Source organism: Geotrypetes seraphini, chromosome 1 (genome assembly GCF_902459505.1).
Source record: "Geotrypetes seraphini chromosome 1, aGeoSer1.1, whole genome shotgun sequence".
NCBI lineage: Eukaryota > Metazoa > Chordata > Amphibia > Gymnophiona > Dermophiidae > Geotrypetes > Geotrypetes seraphini.
Window position 1 is genome coordinate 20,042,552 of NC_047084.1, and position 21,329 is coordinate 20,063,880.

At 43.9% G+C, this 21,329-nt stretch overlaps 1 protein-coding gene across 6 annotated transcripts in view; it reads right to left on the bottom strand.

Annotated features, from left to right (window-relative positions):
- Positions 1-21,329, bottom strand: part of RASGRF2 (Ras protein specific guanine nucleotide releasing factor 2) — a 422,861-nt gene that overhangs the window by 171,674 nt on the left and 229,858 nt on the right. For all 6 annotated transcript variants that reach the window (XM_033924793.1, XM_033924646.1, XM_033924482.1 and 3 more), the window contains exon 11: positions 3,399-3,465. In XM_033924793.1, coding sequence (XP_033780684.1) covers positions 3,399-3,465 — 67 coding nt within the window. The remainder of the gene's footprint in view (positions 1-3,398; positions 3,466-21,329) is intronic.

Sequence of the window (21,329 nt, forward strand, 5' to 3'; positions counted from 1 at the left end):
AAGGTTTATTGTACAAATCTTTGCACTTAAAGTAATTGCACAAAATAAAGTATTCTGGGAAAACCATGAAAACAAACAGCAGTGAAAATAGATGACAAAGATTCATTCTGCACAAGAGAGAGACTGCACAAGATGGCAACAAGGTGCTGGCAGTTTGTTGCTGGGCCACACCCAGTTTCCAGCTTGTAGTATCTTCAGATTTTTTCTCCAACAATAAAACAAAGCAAAAATCTATAATTACTTCAGTGCCCTGTGCTATCTTATTGCATAAGACTTGGAAAAGGTCTCAATTGGAAGCTTTTCCTTAAAGCTGAGGAAAAAAAACATGAATGAAAAAGGCAACACACAATAATAAAGGTCTTGCTTGTGCCAGTTCTCCAAAAGCTACCACCTCAAGTTTCTTAAGTCCTACACCAGAGCAAAACAGTACCTCCTGGCACAGCTAACAAAAAGGTTTCCAAAGTTCAAAAACAAATCAGAAATGTCCCCAAACACTCAGTTCCATAAGGGTGTTGCAGGCACTTCACTCACTTGTGCACAGCTTGTTATAAGGCTTCTATGCAGCTTGGCTATTTCAGAAAGAGAGAGCATGAGAGAGCAGCTTCAAGCAATAATTCACCTAGTAGCAAAAATCTCTTCAATCCTCAATACAGCAGTTTAAGCCAGCTCCATGGCTTCACCCAGCCCTGCTTCATATGACAATGGGTCACCCATCACCAGCTCTGGGTCAGGCAATTCTCCAGCTTCAGACACATCTATCATGTCCACATCAGGGCTTCTCTCAGACTGATGACTGCTGGGAGGCAGTATTCTGGGTTCTGTTCTGCCCCTCCTGGGCAGGGACACTGGTGCTGCTTCCTTTACTGTTCTCTTTTCTGCACCATTCCCTCCCCCCCCCCCCCCCCCCCCGTTCTGTCTCAGGGTCTGTGTGGGTCAAGGTACTCTCTCTGCCTCCCCCTTTGGCGAGACTGAATATTGCAGTCAGGAAAAAAAACCTCCTGTTTTTTCTGTGTGCTTTCCCTTGGTGCTTGCTTGACAGCAATCCAGGTTATGGGAACTGGACCTAGGATAGACAGCCCTGCTTGCCTGCTCATTGGGGAAACTATCCTGATGGGCTCTAAACCCTTTTAATCCTGGCTTGCCCTGATAATTCCCCTGTGGCAAGTTGGGAATGTCACTAGAATTGCCGCACACCCTGCAAATCTCCTCAGGCACGTAGGATCTCTTAGGGTGAGGAGTTGATAGTGGATGCTGTGTATGGGCAGACAAGATGGCCCACTTGTCCTGTATCTGCCTTCATGTTTCTATATAAAAATACTGGATTGTTCCAAGGAACACCTCCGAAAAATTCAAAGACATATTTGTCTAAAAATATTTATTAATATTTTCATTGTTACATAATTGTTTGCAGGATATTATCTGTAGTTGGTTATCCACTTTGAACCTAATAAGGAGTTGGCAGAATATAAATATCACATTAAACTAATTCATGCTATTTTAGCACAGGTCTCACCAGTGGCATAGCGAGGGTAAGAGGCGCCCAGGGTGGTGGCACACCCCCTCCCACCCTCATCTCAACCCCCCTCTCCTTTCTCGATCCTGCCTTCCATTCATGCCCTCCACTCCTTCCCCAATCATGCCTGCCATGCGTGCCCCCTTCCCTTCCCCATACCTCTAGTTGAAGTTGTTGCTCGCAGCGGTCAACAATGTGCTCCTCGCGACCCCTGTTGGCTCTCCCTCTGATGTCACTTCCTATGCGTGAGAGCCGATGTGGTCGCGAAGAGTGCGTTATTGACCACTGCGAACAACAACTTCAACTAGAAATATGGGGGAAGAAAAGGGAAGCGCGCGTGTGGAGGGGAGGAGTGGGAAGAGGTAGGGGGTGGAGAGGAGGAGGGATGCTGGCCCCTCCATCAAGATGGCGCCAAGGGTGGACTGCCTCCCTCGCATCCCCCCTTACTATACCACTGGGTCTTACTTTATGAAATAGGACTTTGTCACTAAAAACAGGTGTTAAAATAACACATCTTAACAGTAGCCCATACTGATTAAATTCCCCAAATGTAATATATGCCTGTACTTCAAGCTTCTTATAGGCAGAAGATGTTTGTTTGAATAAAAACATTATAATGTTTTTAGATAGAAAAAGTATGCAAGAAGTGAATTATTTATTTATTTATAAATGGCAATGATTTAACAAGAAAAAATAATATTTAAAACAACAGAGTTTCATAGGAAAGGTGTAATTCAACCATGGGGAACAGAAAGATCAGATGGCTGATGAGGTTAATCAGCTGGATTTGAAAAATAGATTTAAGGTATAAATGAACAGGAGTAGTAGGGTGCCTCTAGACCAGGAGTGTCAAACTCAATCACATTAAAGGGCCAAAATCCAAAACACAGGCTAAGTTGCGGGCCAGGCCCCACCCCCATAATAATACTAATATTAACACCATTTTTTTCCATTCATTTTTCATATACACACACACAATATAATCTTATTAATACATAATGGTTAACCACAAAATTTAAACTACATAAAGCACACTATATGTTTCTCAACATTCATTCCTACCAGAACACAGATAATCTCTTTGCAAATAGGGGACCAAAAACTAAAATACTAATATATAAAAAAGAAACCCTAAGATTCAAGAGTCTGCATGCAGTACAACTCCCAGAGAAAAACCCCAAATGTATTTCTTCCTGAGCAGTTCAATAGATAGACAGCAGATTAAAATTCTCAAAATTGACACAATTCAAACACTAAATTGAAAATAAAATAATTCCCCCTACCTTTGTTGTCTCCCTCCACGCTGTGCCTCCCTCTGGCGGGTGTCTTACCTTCTAGCCATTTTATGCGGCCCACGGTCTGATACCCCCGGTGTTCGCTTGTGGCCGGCTCTCTCCTCCTCACAGCCGCAGTGTGCACAAAGCTGCGTGTAGCGGCTCCTCACGTATTCTGCGCCTGAACCGGAAGTCTTCTCTCTGATGTCATGTCAAAGGGAATGCTTCTTGATGAGGTGTGGGATGCACGAGGAGCCACCGCACACAACTTGGTGCATGCTGCAGCTGTGTGGAGGAGGGAGCTGGCCACAAGATAACACCGGGGACATCGGACTGCGGGCCACATAAAATGACCACGCGGGCCGGATTCAGCCCAGGGGCCTTGAGTTTGACACCTGTGCTCTAGACAATAGTGGCTGGAGAAATAATAAACAAACTCAGAAGTTTTTATCTTCCTGAGAAATGATAAAAAGAAAAATGAGAAGCTGGTGCACAGCCTTTAAAAAGATTCTGACAACTTTTTAGTTAATGAAAATTGGCTGAGGATATGGGCAATGGTTCCAAATGCAGTGGATATCCACAGTGATAGCAAACAGCTGTATGTAACTTACAGTCATCATCACTTGCATCTGATTCTTCAATCAGTGTGCATTCTATTAAAGAAAGAACACCCCCTGTCTGTGGAAAGAAAGAAAGATACTTTTAAAAATGCACAAATTATTTCTTTAAACAAACAATAAAAGAAGAGGACCTGGAGTAATAAACTATAAATCACTATAAATCTGCACCTCCAGTGTAAATTGCTAACCAACATGCCATTGAAACTTGGTTCTAACAGAGAATTGCAGGAGGAAAAAGCCTCAGAAGCCACAAAAAGAAGATTAATACTTCTTAGGCTGTGAAAAATAGTTATATAGATTGGCTCACCTCCACTCTTCCATCACAGGCAAAAAACCTCCTATTTGCTTGCATTCTGTCTAGAGATAATATAAAATCAGAAACAAATCTTATCTGTGCTGTGCTGTTTCTTGCAGTTCAAATTTGAGCAGCCGGGGATCACTCAAACGATGTCACATTCCCTGAAAGTTCCATGTTGCAGAAGCTCTGACATCCGCTGCTTATGACTCACCTGAATCCTTACAGTTGCCGATGATGGCCAACGTTTTTCAACCAACCAGTTGCTGCTTCAGGGCTCTAGAAGTTAGGCTGCAAATATTGCTACTATTACTTAGTTGTTAGAACCAAGTTTCAATGGCATGTGGCAATTTACACTAAAGGCAGTGCTGTAGTAAGGGGGTGGGGTCTACCCCGGGTGCTGTCTTGGTGAGGGTGCAGGCACCCGTCCTCCTCTCCACCCTCCCTACTCCTTTCCTGCCCCTCTAACTGCCATGCATGTGCACCACTTCCCTTCCCCCCTTCCTCTGTAACATTCCTGGCACAAGCAGCAACCCCCATGCAGCTGTTGTGCCAGCTTTTCCTCTGACATCACTTCCTGGACCCATGCCTAGGAAGTGACTTCAGAGGAAGAGCCAACGCTGGCACAACAGCAGCTTGGGGGTTGCTGCTCACACCAGGAAAGTTCCAGAGGTACAGGGGAAGGGAAGTGGTGCATGTGGCAGAAGGGGGCGGGGAAGGAGTGTGTAGAGTTGGGGGTCGGAGAAGAGGGTAGGGAAGGGGGTGCCACTGCCCCTGGTGCCTCTCACCCTCGCTACGCTACTGACTGGAGGTGCAGATTCATACTGACAAATAATTTCTTCTGTATAAATTCTTATGACTTACTTTAATTCACACTATGAAAAGATCTTTATCTCTAAAATGTTTTAAAGACTAAGGATTAAATTCAGTAAATGGCACCCAAATTTGGCCACTGGAGGAAAAAAAAAGTGTACTAAATGCTGTTCTACAATGGTACTCCAAGCTGAGCATTGCTGTGCCCCAAGCCTCCAATAGTGGTAATTGTAATAGGGACAGTAGCGATTTCCGTGCTACCTTGTGTAAATATCTTGAAAAATGACAGTGCCTCACCCCTAGTAATATGTAGGAATATCCTGTTAGGTCAAGAGTGAATAGAGACCATCCCTACTCACTGGAGGCAGCATCTTTTGGTTCAGCAACGGATAGGACTTGGTACAAAAGGAAAAGGGGGGTCCTTTTTTGTTTTTACTTTAAGCTCTGAATCAGAGCCAGGGAGGATTTTCAGGGCCACTAGACCACTGGGAATAAAGGACTCTTAGGAGGTGAGCAGCTAGCTTTGCTCTTAGGTGTGTAAAGTGTACAAGAATGAAGGCAAATGGCGCAAAATGTATTAAAAAATGTATTAATTTTATTTATTTCCATAACAACTATCATTGCATCATCGGAGGTCTTTACAGATGCCAAAAGCTGGCATTTCTAGCAAAGAATCCCAACCTATAATTCGTTGTTCACCAATATATATTTTCTATCCAGTCTGACATCATTACTTGTTCACCAATCGGCTAACAGAGGCTGTCCTTAGATTTGAACAAAGAACATTCCTTTTGACATAGAGAAAAAGTTTCACAAATCATACTTTTGTTTACATTAATTTCTGAATATGCATAAGCCATTATAACACCCAATACACTTTTTGTCATTCTCAAAAAGCTGAAATCAAACAGTTAAAGCCAGCCTGCATTTCTCTTCAGCATCTGCTGATAAGTTCGTGTCCCTGTCAGCACAGAAGAAGGAGGAAAAACCTACTCCCCCTCCCTCCTATGCTGGAGGTCAAACTAGCTGACCTTCCTGCTCTGAGCCTCTCAAAGACTGGTACAGCGTCTCTGGCTCTAAATATTTCCAGATGTTGCCTCTTAGATTTCCTTAAAGTTTCTTTAGGTTTAAAATATATAAAATATGTTTTTCAAAACCAATTCTCATGTTTAATATACATTCACACACATAATCATTCATGGGATCCCATTCACTCATACCAAGGTACATATTTCATTCATAAGATACATATAACTATCAGTATTCAAAAATGTGAAATCCTATATCTTCCACAAGCCAGACTAAGAGGTCTGGTATTAATTAGAGCCATGATGCTCAAGGTGGGAAAACTCAGAGAGAACAAAGACAGAAACCCAAAATGGAGTCATTAATACCTCTATGTATGTATTATATATATCTACTAGGAATTTGTGAAAACATTAATGATTTACTCAATGATGCAGATTTGCTTATTATTCTAAACTAGTATTTTAGCCCGTTACATTAACGGGTGCTAGAATATATGTCTGTCTGTCTGTCTTTATTTCTGTCTCTCTCTTCTTCCCGCTGTCTTTCTTTCTGTCTCTCTCTGTCCCTGGCCCCCTTTGTCTGTCTGTCTTTCTGTGTATCTCCCTGCCCCTGTGTCTTTCTTCTTTTCTGCCTCCCTTCCTCCCTCTGTATGTCTGTCTGTCCAAAGCAGCATTCCCTCCCCCTCCATCACTTCCCTGTGCAGCAGCATTAGCGTTTCCTCTACCCACCTTTCCCTTCCCACGGTCCCGACTACGAACCTGTCGATTCCAGCGTGTGCAGCAGTCTTCACACGCTGCTTCGGGTCCTTCTACTGCCCTGATTTATTCTGGCACATCCCTGATGACATCATCAGAGATGCGGCAGAGCAAATCAGGGCAGTAGAAGAGCCCAAAGCAGCATGTGAAGACTGCTGAACAAGCTGGAATCGCCAGGTTCGTAGTCGGGTCCACGGGAAGGGAAGGGTGGGGGCGACAAAGGACTCGGGTTCAGGGCGGCGGGGTCATTGCATGAGCCGGTTCGGAAAGTTGCTGGACTCCTCTCGGCTCCGTTTTCGGGAGGGGCAGGAGGCGCTCTTTGTGCCCCAGTCCCGGCTTGTGGAGGCAATCGTCGGCTGACTGGGAGTGGGCTTGTGGAGGCGATCATCGGCTGATGACGTACAACGCGCATGCGCACTCTCGCCTAGCGCGACAGATCAGATCTCAGGGAACACGCGGCGAGAGTGCGCATGCGCGGCTAGTATTTTATTATTATAGATACCTGATTTCCTCTATGATCCTGCCCCACCTAACACCTCACACAAATAGTGAATTCCCCTTTTCCTATGCTATATATCAGTTTCCTGGTCTTTTGTTTATCATCCTGACTTTTTCAAAGTTTTAAATGTGTTTGCATGTATATAAGACCCTCTGATCAGAACTAGGAAGGTCTCAGTCATGCCCTGCTAACACTTCTGCATAGTGTGTGCCAAACCAGGCATCTTCAGAGGGTTAACTTTGACATAGAGTTGGTAGACTACTTGCCATTATGCAGGCTCCAACAAGAAGCTTGAAGTAGAGAGCTGCACGGGAACGGGGACGACAGGAATTCCACGGGACCCACGGGGATCCGGCGGGTTCCCCCTTCGGGTCACGGGGATCCTGTGGGGATGCCCCCTAGGGTCGCGGGGATCCCGTGGGGACGCCCCTAGGGTCACGGGGATCCCGTGGGGACGCCTCCTGCGGGGTTCCGATGCACTGAGCCGCGAGACGTGTCTTCTTTACCCTATCTGTCCTGCCGCAGCACACAGCCGACCGGAATTCTTCCACGATGTCAGCGCTGACGTCGGAGGGAGGGCTTAAGCAAAGCCTCCCTCCCTCCGACGTCAGTGCTGACATCGGGAAGACTTCCGGTCCGCTGTGTGCTGCGGCAGGGCAGGTAGGGAAAAAAAGGCCAACCGAGCTTTCCAAAAAATAGGGGCTGCTTGACTGAAAACCTGACTGGTTGGGTATATCCTGAAGACTAGGTTAAGAACCCTGCCCTGTCGGCAGAAAATCAAACTGTGAGCTCTGCATTGGTGGATGGACACAACAGTGGTGGTACTGCGATGGCGCTGCCAACAGGGAGAAACCCCAATTGCGCTGTGAACGAATATAAACCAGTTAAAAACCAGGGCTGTGAAAGGACACCACTTCAGCTGGGTTTAAGTTCACGTTCCCTATACACAGTTTTAACTGTGTCCTTCAGGGGCTCCCTGTGGCTTCCAGCTCAGCTTTCTGCTTGTGGATTGCCCTATCATTTGCCAGAAGCAGTTACTGCACGAAGGAACTGGAATGGCTGCCCGGGGTGTGTCTTTGTTTCTGTAAGTTATGTCCTCGATAGCAAGGGGAGCCGATGTCAGAAATTCACTGTCCACAGATGTCAGGAGCCTTTTGAGGACATAATTCACAGAAACAAAATAAACCTTGAGCATCCTTTTCCGGTTCCTTTCTGCCTAGCAAATGATAAAGCAATATGAAACCGCTTATACTGTTGCAGCCCTTCTAGGTATACGCAGTGCAATGCAGACTCATGGAAGAGACAGCCCCTGTCCCTCCAGCGCTTAAAATCTAGTCACTACAAAGAGGTATGCCATTCTACTCCATCTGCCCCTGAGTAAGGCTGACCCAACCAGTAGGCAAGACTCGGTACTTGGACCCATTGTATTTAATATTTTCATAAATGACCTGGAAGAAGGAACATCCAGTGAAATCATCAAGTTTGCAGACAACACAAAGCTATGCCGGGCAATCAGATTGCAGAAGTACAGCGAGGAACTCCAGAGCGACTTGAATCAATTGGAGAAGTGGGCAGATAAATGGCAGATGAATTTTAACGTGGAAAAATGCAAAGTGATGCATTTAGGCAGAAAAAAATAAAGATCACAAGTATAGTATGTCAGGTGTAACTCTGGGAAAGACCGAACAGGAAAAGGACCTGGGTATACTGATAGATAGGACCCTGAAACTGTCAGCGCAATGTGCGGCGGCGGTGAAGAAAGCAAATAGAATGCTAGACATGATAAAGAAGTTACAGTATCTGTGACTCAGGGACGCTACTGCTGCCTGCCAAGCTTGGCAAAAGGGACCCCCGGCCAACTGCAAAGGAAGTCTTCAGCTGACAGTTTGGGGGTTCGCATCAGCTGAGTATTTATATCTACATTAGAGGCTCTGGTAGAAACCCGTTTACAAAGTATGTATTCTTCCCAATTAATATTTCCAAATTAATAAAGTCTCTTTGCTTATTTGTAAATGGGTTTCTAAAAGAGCCTTTAATTCAGTAGCATAATTCAATGAAATAACTATTTCTGAAGTTTATAGGGACGGGCAGGGACGGAGGGGGATGGAGGGGATTCCTCGCGGGGACGGGTGGGGACGTAGGGATTCCTCGCAGGGACAGGTGGGGACGGGTGGGATTCCTCACGGGGACAGGTGGGATTTTTGTCCCCGCGCAACTCTCTAGCTTGAAGCTGTAAAATACAGTAGAATCCTGGCACTCTTACCCAACCATCTAAAAAAAAAATCTCTGTTAAAAAAAAACAGCCTTCCTCTAACTCCCGAAGCAATAGCAGACAACCCCTGAAACAGCAAAGGCAGCTGTCCTGTAAGAAGATTTATGGTAGATACTAAGCAGTTACGTAAATAAATTACGTCAGTTAGTTTTGTCTAGGGAAAACCATAAACTCTGAGCCAGGTTCAGCTATCTTGGTCTATTTATACGACACAAAACCCAGGCTAATGAGAAATATCTTTATTATGAAAATAGAAAAATATAATTCACAAGCCAGCTGCAATATTTAAAAATATCTGATTACACAAATGAAACTCAGTACATAATTATCACAATCTAATTGTTAGACAATTAAATAATTCTACTTGTTACACACACACTAAACAATTCCTTATAATAATAATCCCTGATTAGCAAATGATTATATTATCACCAATGGAGCTTTACGAACCTTGTCCTTTATCACAATTGGATCCTTATCTAATTCCCAAGCTAATAAGACAGTAATTTCCGTATGCTCACCCTTAATCAGGCCTCCTGCACAAATTAGGTGAAATGGAAACTTTTCTTGTCAGCCGTAGTAGATGGAAGAAGTCCTTTGTTAAAGGTACGTGTTGGTCAGTCCTGGGTGAGGCAATAACTCATCAGCAAACAAATTACTTTTAGTGCTAAATTCAGATCTGTTTAAAAGTCCGAATCTCTCTCTCTCTGGCAGAGAGTCACACGAGGTAACTTACAGGTCTAATTATTAAAAGAAAAGGTTATGTGTAGAACACCTGTGGGAAGATGCGAGTTCCCCCGCACCTTAACACAAACTAACTAATAATTAGCACCTTCTTTCTTGGATCTCATCAGATGACTTCCTCGGACCAATCCAGAAACAGAACTTGGATGAATAGCCTTTCTGTGGAAAGTATCATATAGGCTGGTAGACCCAGGGCCGTTAGAGATAAGAACAGGATAATTTTCCCCATATTCACTCAGTACTATAATGAAGGCACAGATGAATGTCCTTGAGTAGAATAACATTCTAGTACATACCCATAATGCATCAGGCAGAAACAGCAAAGCTGTGTACTTCTTTCTTCTTGCAATTCATGCTGGAAAAATCTCTAGTGCAGCAGAAAGAGTTCTTGAGACAATGGTTCAGGCTTTGATGACATCATAGAGGCCTAACCTTCAGGTGTGAATACAGAAATGCCCCTACAGTCCTGACCAGACAACCCCCATCCCTCCCTCAAGCAGCAGCAGCAGCCGGTTAGCAGAGGCAATGCTGTAAACAGGCTGCTCGCGGTCAGCCCCTGCAGGACTTTTCCTCTGCCACATCACTTCCAACACAGCAGAGGAAAGGCCCTGCTTGGTTTGGCCACAAGTAGCCTGTTTACAGCACTGCCTCTGGAATCCGGAGCAAAGGGAAGCCCCAAACAGCTGAACCTGCAGCTTCGTGAAGGCTTGCCAGCTCAGCTGATCGTGGATTCCATTGCGATCAGCTCAACCAGACTCCAGAGCAAAGAGAAAGGAGCAAAGAGAAATAACCCTCCCCTCCCCCCCCCCCCCCGAACGCTGGCCTGGCAAGCAGAAAGAAAGTGTGGGGACGCGGTCCGCTTTACCTTAGGACTTTCGCTGCCAGCTCCGAAGTTTTCAATTTCTAGTTCCGAAGTTTCTCTGTGAGTGACTCCACTCCACTGACCCGTCCTATTCATGGCTTCAAAATCCATGACTCTATAATCCGTCTGAATCGTTACTGCTCCACCATTACAACCCATTAAATAGGGTTTTCAAGATCGTGTGTGGAAGTAGTGATTGGTTCCCTAACTGCTTGAGTGGGAGGAGAAGACCCAATTGAGAGCCGGTACACTAAAGGGGGCGGAGTCAAGGGCAGGAAAGCGTGAGCCAGCAATGTAGAGAATACAACAGAGAACAGACAACATGGCCACCAGAACTTAAAGACAAGTCGACGGCGACACCATGGAAAATTACAGTAATGTAGGAGGGGGTGCATTTACCCGCGGAGACATAGCTTTTCACTGTCCTTGCAGGCAGTGAAAAGCTTTGTTCCCTTGTCTGTGGCAATTTGGGCTTTAGCGTCTCCATGCCCCGTGGGCAAACCGTGGCCCACTGCGGCTTCCTGCAGGGTTTGCTCACTGTGTCATTCTCTAATTTGTAATTCCTCCTTCTATCCTCACTGTCATGTTAATGTTATTTTGATATTACACTTCCCTGTTCCTTTTATTCCTTATTTTAAAATTGTAAGCTGCTTTGGAGGTTTTTAACCATAATGCAGGGTATTACATTTTTAATAAACTTGGAAACTATAAGCTCTGCTGACTACTGCTCAACAGGACACACTTTTAAAAATAATTCTTCATGCAATGCCACAGCATAGAACATGTGAAATTACTAGTTGAGCCAACAAATATAAAATTCCCTGTGAAGTCTAGCTAAGGTTCTAATGAGCCAAGATCTCATTTGTATCCCTTATCCAAATTTCACAGGAACAGTGTTACCATGCAAATATTTTCATGAGTTGGAGACAAGAGTGGTTACTGGGGGATTAGAGAAGAGCAGATGTGGTCCCTATTCACAAAAGTGGTCGCAGAGATGAAACGGGAAAGTACAAGCCAGTAAGCCTTACTTCAGTTACTGGAAAAATAATGGAAGCATTGCTGAAATAAAGGATAGTGAAAGTCCTACAATCTAATGGGTTACGGGATCTGAGGTAACATGGTTTACTAAAGGTAAATCGTGCCAAATAAATCTGATTGAATTTCTTGATTCGGTGCCCAGAGAACTGGATCAAGGACATATGCTAGATGTAATTTACTTAGATTTCAGCAAAGCCTTTGACACTGTTCCTCATAGGAACCTCTTGAACAAACTTGTCAGGCTTAAGTTAGGACAAAGTGGTGAAATGGATTAGAAACTGGTTGATGGACAGATGCCAGAAGGTAGTGGTTAATGAAATTTGCTCAGAGGAAGGAAAGGTGAGTAGTGGAATCCCTCAAGGATTGATGCTGGGGCCAAAACTGTTCAATATGTTTGTGAGCAACATTGCTGAAGGGATAGAAGAAAAGGTTTGCCTTTTTGCGAATGATACCAAGATTTGTAACAGATTAGACACCAAGGAGGGAGTAGAAAACATGAAAAAGGATCTGCAAAAGTTAGAGGAATGGTCTAATATCTGGAAACTAAAATTCAATGTAAAAAAGTGCAGAGTAATGCATTTGGGGATTAGAAATCTGAAAAAGCTGAATATGCTGAGAGGTCAGAGGCTAATATACACGGATAGGGAGAGGGACATTAAGGTTATAGTGTCCAAAGATCTAAAGGTAAAGAAACAGTGTGACAATGTGGTGGCTGTTGCCAGAAGCATGCTAGACTGTACAGAGAAAGGCATAACCAGTAGAAGAAAGAAAGTGTTGATGCCCTTGTACAGGTCACTGGTGAGGCTCCATTTAGAGCAGGGATCTCACAGTCCCTCCTTGAGGGCCACAATCCAGTCGGGTTTTCAGGATTTCCCCAATGAATATGCATAAGATCTATGTGCATGCACTGCTTTCAATGCATATTCATTGGGGAAATCCTGAAAATCTGAAGGATTGCGGCCCTCAAGGAGGGACTTTGAGATCCCTGATTTAGAGTATTGTGTTCAATTTTGGATACTGTATCTGGCAAAGGACATAAGAAGACTTGAAACGGTCCAGAGAAAGGTGACGAAAATGGTAGGAAGTTTGCATCAAAAGACATATGAGGAGAGACTGGAAGCTCTGAATATTTATGCCCTAGAGCAGGGGTGTCAAAATCCCTCCTCGAGGGCCGCAATCCAGTCGGGTTTTCAGGATTTCTCCAATGAATATTGTAACCGGCAGCCTCAGGGCAAGGTGTCTTGGGCCACCGGTACAAGAAAAACCTCTTGTGAGCCGCTGCGGGCAGCACAAGGAAAATATAGCGTTTAGATAAGGACACCACCACACCAGGTAAGTTCTTTTCAACATAAACTTCAGCTTTAATCTTTAAAGTAAAAATAAATATCAAGCTTTGTCAGGATGATTCTGTTTATCACTCAGACTCAATGTCCATAAGGCAAAACTAAATAAGTTGCCAAAGTCCACAAACTCATAGTCCATCAGCATGTATCCTAAAGAAAAGAAAAAACTCAAAATACACAATCTTCAGAGTTGGCTCAATTCCAAATAAGTCAGAGTAATTACACTGGCTTCTTCAGCATCAGAGTGCTGGCCAGATAGAGTGCACCGTGTGGTGTTAATCTGCCATGAAAATTGGCCCTCTATCCCACCACTATGAACATGGGGCTAACCCCTCTGTCTGGGACTGGGAACAGTTCATATCTCCCAAAGAAAAAAGGAAAACAAGTTCCAACAATACAGTTCTTTACAAAGTTCAAAAGATAATTTCTCTTGTTCTTCAGCTGACTTAAAGTAGCCAGCACAGGCAAGCCATTAACAAAACAAACTTTCAAAAAAATATGCAATAGTCAGTCACTTGCCTCTCACACAGCATATCTCCATATCTTCACCAGGCAATTCAATAATTGACTCAGCATTGGCTTCCAGTTCCATATCCTGAGGCTCCTGCAGTAGATTAAGAGACATGTCCTCACCAGCCTCTGTTAGCTCCATAGCTTCTGGAGTTTGGCTGACATTCAGAGCTCTCAGCCCTGAGCGCTGGAACCTGTCCTCTCCAAGTGTCTGCTGCTTCTGATTCTCCAGAAACTGGGACTTCAGGTTAAGGAGTCTGCAGCCCCGCCCCAAACCCTCAGGAGGAAGTGATTTCCTGTTAATCACCCTAGGCTTGTGTGGGGGATGGGAATCCTGCAGTTCTTCCCTCCTACTCCCTCTACAGGACACAGAAGGAAACTCATTCACTGACTGAAATTGGGTTTTAAAAGTAGGTAATTGTGTGGAGCCTAAACCTGACTTGTGCACTGCTCTTGGGACTTCCTAAACTAGAAAAAACAAGGAAGGCAACCAAGTCACATCAAGGTCTGCGTGGGGGAATGTCTTGGGACATTCCTAGCAGGCATAGTCTGCTTACCACAATATGCATGAGATCTATTAGCATACAATGAAAGCAGGACTTTGACACCCCTGCCCTAGAGGAAAGGAGGGACAGGGGAGATATGATTCAGATATTCAAATACTTGAACGGTATTAACATAGAACAAAATATTTTCCAGAGAAAGGAAAATGGTAAAACCAGAGGGCATAATTTGAGGCTGAAGGGTGGTAGACTCAAGAGCAGGGATCTCAGGATTAGTGGAAAATTAGTGGACTGGATTTCGGCCCTCAAAGTCCCTCCTTGAGGGCCGAAATCCAGTCGGGTTTTCAGGATTTCCCCAATGGCATTGAAAGCATTGCATGCACATAGATCTCATGCAAATTCATTGGGGAAATCCAGAAAACCTGACTGGATTGCAGCCCTCAAGGAGGGACTTTGAGACCCCTGAATAACGATACCATTTTATTCCCATGTTATCTCACAGAGCTGAAGGACAATATTAGTCATTCATATTAGTGTTCGAATTGGCTCTTGCTTTGATCAATTTAAACTAATATGTTGGGTAAATAAATTTGAAGAGCTCACTAGAGATACAGTATATAAAATCAAATATTTTATTCAATTATCAGTCCACTGTAAAGGAAACATCCCCTTCCAAGCATTCCGAAAACTAAAATGTAAAGGCTCAATCTCAGATTTTTCTAAATTTGTTTCTAAAGCAACAAACTCGCTAGACTGCCACAAATAATCCATATAAACACAAAGAAATTCTGATACAATGCCAGAAAAAAATATCAGAACCTGCTTACTTTATGGGTTTGCTGGCCTATTTTGTTCCCTTGAGAATCAGAAAATACTCTCAGCTTGACTACTAACAATTCAATTGTTAAAAAGAAATGGTGACAAAGAGGCAACCTTTTCTCATTCTTTTCCTTAGGTGAAAGCTTGTAAAACTTGTTAATTAATTGGAAATCTAACTTGTGAAGAACAATGTAGCAGATGTAGCCAACCCACAAAAAATACTCAAAGCCAAACTGTCAAAGAACACAAACTAAGGACTAGATTCACTAATCTGGAGATCCGTGTACGATCCGTGGGCGATTGGAGGCAGGCCGACCGATTCACCAACCATCTGCACACAAATGGTGGTGATCAGAGGCATGCCCCCACCTGAGGACATGGATCGCTAGGTAGTGATCCCCACGCATGAGCAGATCATCTACTTTGCCTGTAGATGGTCTGTGCATGCTTACCAGAGCTGGCTGAGCGTGCGATGGGATGGGATTGGGGGGGGGCAGTGCCCACGAGCAGAGCAGGGAGGACAATGGAAGTCTGTGCCGCCTTGACTCTTCCGCTCTCTGCCGCCTTCCCTGCAGTGCGAGCCCGCAGGTTTAAAGTGGGGCTGCACTGTGTAATGCAGCCCCGCTTTAAACCCGCGGGCTCGCACTGCAGGGAAGGCAGCAGAGAACAGGAGAGTTGGAGCAGCAGAGATCAGCAGAGAGCAGGGGGAGTTTGGATTCGGGGCAGAGAGCAGGGCGGCGAGAGAAGCTAATCCCTAAACTAAAAGCAATGCGGCCAACAGCCACTGCTCTCCCCTATAATCCAGCCCCAGGGCTTCTGCAGCCCCTGAAATAGAGTTAAAGGCAGGGAGACTGGGGCAGCAGAGAGCAGGGTGTGCAGAGAGCAGGGCGGCAATAGAGCTGGAGAGTGGGAAAGGACGTTTGCTTCTTGTGTTGATCGGCCAGCCCAGTTGGTTTGCAATATTTCTTTAGTGAATCGCGTCCCCGCCTACTTTGCATGCCTTTTCCCCTCATTTACATGCGTGGATCAGAATCCGATCAGCAGAGAGGTTAAGTGAATCGGGCTGGAGTAAAATAGGGTCGCAAACTGCCGGCCACTATGTTAAAAGCTCCAACACTCATAGGAATTCAATGAGCATCAGAGCTTTTACCGCAGCAGCTGGCGCTAAAAACCCCTTATGTGGCTTGATAAAAGGGGGCCTAAAATAGACCAAAAAAGACTATACAGCAGTTTATGAAATGGCCTAATCTTATATCAACATAATAAATGATAAGAATTTATTTCAGAACTTTTCTAAAATGTAATATACCGTAGCTTCTCTCTGCAAACCCTTGAGGAGCTTATTTTAGTCCTCTACAGCTTTAAACTGAAAGGTCTTTTTTCTGCACGCTTCATACTTGGGAATCCTTTTACTAAGCTGTGGTAAGCATTAATGTGTGATTGCTGCAGCTTAAAATACATTACATTTGTGATTTCTATTCCGCCTGTGCCTTGCGGTTCTAAGCGGATTACAGTTAAAAGAGATCAGGACATTACCGAGAGAATTACATTACAACGATTTAAGTAAATTACATGTTGTGGTATAGAAATACAAATATAAGATATCTGGATTTATCGATAGAATAACTTGACAGGGTTCAAGTAGTTACAAGGTTTAGTGGGGAAAACAATATAGGCAACTGAAGAAAGATACCTAACTTTGAAGGAATCAGTTAAGTGGATACTAAGGGAGATGCTTATTTAGGAGAAGGTTAAATGGATACCTAAAATAGCACCATGGGGTGCCCTGAAGGTATCTTAAGGTAAGTTGCAAATGTGAACACACTACTCAGAGACTAAAAATATGTTTTTACGTGTTAGCTGAGAGGGTATGTCTAGGGCACAGAGAGTAGACATTTTTTGTGCTAATCAGTTAATGCATTACATTGCAACTTGGTAAGTAGCACAGGATTAACGTGAGCCTTTAGGGGAAAATTCTATAAGCACCACCTAAATAAATAGGCCCAACAATGAATTAGGTGCTAGGTGTCTATCTTCTTAGGTGTGATTCTACAAAAGATAGCTAGCTATCGCATGGTCCCTAATGGTGCCTAACTCCAAAGTAAACATGTTTGGGGGTAGAGAAGGACTTAGGCACCACTAAGTGTGATTCTCTAAAGGAGCTTATAACATAGGCCTTTAAAACCCTGGCCTACATTACGGGTGCCTAAGTTTTAAGTTAGGCGTGATTCTGTAATAGGCGCCTATATTATAAGCCCTATCATTTTAATTCCATTTACAGAATTTCCCCCTGTCTACAAAATAGGTGGCAGTGAAGGGTTTATTCTCTAAGCGGCACCTGCCACGTATCAATTTATTTATTTCAAGGTAACAAGGTATTTATTTATTAACTTTACATACTAATTTATATATTTACTTATAAATTTATTTATAAATGTATTTATAAAGTTATCTTTAAACCAATCTATTATGAAAATAAGAGTAACTAATAGTGCTATATATATTTTGCAAGGGGATTTTCCTTGATAAAGCCCTGTATGGACGAAACATAGTCCTATGTCGGAGTGCCTGCCCCCACCCACGTAGACTAAAGACTAAAATAAAAATTTAAGATATTTTGAGACCAATGACGAACTTGGGTGCCAATAGTCTGTATGGAAAAAAGTTTATTACATACAGAAGGTTCCACTGAGGTCAATATAATCCTTTAAAATCTCTCTTATGAATAATGAAAGATTGTACTCACGAAGACTGTATTGATATTTATATATCAACACAGACAGGCGCCACTTACAGAACTGCAGCTAGCAATGGCCCCAGGCACCAAAACATAGGGCAGGGTTTTACAGGCCTACATTTCTGCCACCTAGGGTCATTTAAAAATCATGGCCAACGGCACCTAGTGACATCACAGTACGGCGCTGCCCACTTCTGGGCTTCAACATTTCTAGGTGACGTTTTGCACCATGGACAGTGATAAGGTCCCTTCTACTGATGCAACTCAACTACCTCATAGGGACTCAGGCCGTCCTAAAACTCTTTGGGACCTAGCGAGAAGCTCTAACACTGAAGGGTGGAGGAGAAGGGAACCTTATCCCATGAAACCCAGTCAATGTCCCAGATTCCTAGCAAATCTTACATCTTCCCATCAGGGGGAGAGAGAGATTGAGGAAGCCCAATCTCTCTGGTTAAAACATCAATAAGTCATGCCCAGCAAGGTTGCTAAGGGGGAGAGAAATCGCATGATTGCTCCAGGTGTCTCATTAGGGGAACAGACTCACAAGGCAGGAGAAGAGCAGATGGTAGCTCCAGAGGGAATGGACTGGATGGAAACAGGAGTTAGCCCGTTACTAAGGTTACCAGACATCTGAGAAAATCCGGACATGTCCTTTTTCAGAGGACCGTCCAGGCTCCAGGATGGACTTTCTAAAACCTGGCATTTGTCCGGGTTTTGGAAAGTCCCGACAAGCTCTATATGCATCAGGAGGACCTCTGAGCACGCACGGATGATGTCACACCCATTTGCGCATGCTCCAGGCCCTCCAGACACGGCTGGAGCTCGTCCAGAAGACAGGAGGCTTTGGGGGGGTGGGCCTTGGGGGGATTGGAGGTGAAACGGGGCAGGGCTGGAGGCGGATCTGGGTGGGGCTGGGTTGGAACAGGGTGCGGCTGGAGGTGGAATGGGAAAAATATGGTAACCCTACTCATTTCCTGAACCTGAAGCAATGGATTGTAACGCAAGCGAGAGAGAATGAGAAGATTGGGACGGTAAAAGGCAGTGTGGGTGGACACAATTGCAGGTCAGCTGTGAGAGGGTAGTGAGCAGCCCCAAAGCCTCCTATATTACTGGGAGAAAAGGCTTTGATTATAAAAGAAATGCATTCAGCAATAAGATGTGAACGTTTCCTGAGTTTATTAACTGAGTTTAGAAGTTAAAGAAATATAAACAGAACAATAAACTTGTTTATCTTGCTCTATCTCTGGACTGGTTGGGATAAAATCAGAAAACCAGGAATGGATCATTTTGCCACCCTGGAATGAACTAACTTCTCTTGGTTTGTTTTCTTTTTATGGGGAATGACTTTGAGGGTTACAAGTTGATTTCCTCCTTTTCTTTTGTTGTTCATCTTGTGGATTACAAAGTGCAGAGAAATTTCTCACCCTGTGGAATACAAAGTGTTTGCAGTGAAATTTCTTACCTTCTAGTTAACAAAGGGCTAGATTCACTAACCCACCGATCCGAGTCTGATCCGTGTGCGATTGGAGGCAGGCCAACCGATTCCCCAACCATCTGCATGCAAATGGGGGCGATCGGAGGCATGATAGAGCAAAGAGTTAAAAAATTAAATGTATAAATAAAATTCCACAACTTAACTGAATAATTAGAAACTAATGCATAAAATGACATACTAAAACACTAATAAATGATAAATAAGTAAAACCAAGCTAAACTTAAAGAAAACAAATCCAAAAAGAGCATATATGAAAACCCATGAACCAATGAGCATAAAGCTATGTTTTTAATCATAGCATAGATTCGCAAAAAAAATCCCATTAGTAACACTACAAAAAACAACAGCATCGAATGTGACGGTTTCCATTATCACACATCATACTTTGTTTTATGATGCACACAAAGGCTGTGATAAGATGTGGAGGGCCATTTTCGATACAACATCCAAATTTGAGTTTAGGAAAGACACCCATAAATCCAGTACCAAACATGCTCATTTTCAAAATTTTTTTTTTTTTTTTAATTGGCCATTTTTCAGACGTACAGTACATTTTTTGAACCATTTTTGGGGAAATCTCCCCTAACACATCCAAAAGAAAAATACACAAGAAAGCCATTGGGATGTAAGAGAGACCAGCATTTTTAGTAGAATGGCTACACAGACATCCCAGCAGAGCAGTGGGGCACCTCAGGGGACACTACAGTGAAGTTCATATAAAAGGTCCCAGGTACACTTCTCATCATAACCCCCTTATAGTGTGTGCTGAGCTCTCCAAAATCCATCCAAAACATACTGGACCTAATTGTATACCACAACAATAGCTCTTATGCCTGCAGGTATTACCTATATGATGGTCTAATTGGTTTTGGGTGAGTTTTGGTGGGCTCGCATACTCTACCACAAATGTAGTAGTTAGAATAGGATATGGGCCTGGATCCCTTTCTCTGCAGGCAACTGCACTGACCACCAGGCTACTCCAGGAACCTGCTTGCTGCTCTAATAGAGCAACAACACAGAAGAAAGGAACTATGTTCCAAAAATACTGGCGAGTCCAAAAGAAAACAAAGGGGAACAATAGTCTCTGAATGTCACAGGAACCATTGGTTAAAAGTAAAAAAAAAAATAATAATAATTGAGATCAAATATCCAAATATGAAACCATCAACACTAAATGTATCTGAAGTACAATAAATGCCAGTTGCTCATAAGAGTGGAAACAAATACCATCAGAATGGAAACATGTATCGAGTCCTACCAGTGGTTCCTGTGACATCCAGAGACTATAACAGCGGGATCTGGATAGCTCCTACATCCGCCACAAACCACCCCCCCCCTCTCTTACCTTTATGTCTTAAACCCCAATAACAGAGACCACACACCATATTTTGGAATACAGCCGCAGCTCAATTTATTAACCACAACAGCAATTAACTTAATTGCATAAATTAACATAATTAACATAATTAACACTGTAATTTCATATCACAAGATCAGCCAGCTCTTCCCGAGCTACATAGTGTAATAATCAATCCATGGCCCCCGACCCCGCCATGAACAGCAAGAGCCTGAGGGGTGGCATGACCTCATGCCCCTTTAACCAGGTCATTAGACCCCAAGACACGGCTCCCAGCCGTCCCTCCGCTCATCGCCGGATGAGCCCCAGCACCCAGTAGCTCGGGAGACCCGCCTCCCCCAGCTACCAAGGCCATCTCTAAAGGGTGGGTGGGCGGGGAAAAACCGCCCTGGAGGACCCTGAAAGCCGAGTCCTCCAAGGTCCCGGCTTTTAACACCTCCCCCGGTGCCGCCCACTTCCCCTGTCCTCCAATCACGCACCATCTTTCATAACTTATCCTTAAATTATCTAAGCAACTTTTAAACCTACCAATCCTTACCCTGTCTCCCTGACAACACAGGCGTCATCGGGCTCCCAGCCCCGTGTTATCCTACGCCCTTCGAGACTAGCTCTCGGGCTACTCTTAACAGCGGGATCTGGATAGCTCCTACATCTGCCACAAACCACCCCCCCCCTCTCTTACCTTTATGTCTTAAACCCCAATAACAGAGACCACACACCATATTTTGGAATACAGCCGCAGCTCAATTTATTAACCACAACAGCAATTAACTTAATTGCATAAATTAACATAATTAACATAATTAACACTGTAATTTCATATCACAAGATCAGCCAGCTCTTCCCGAGCT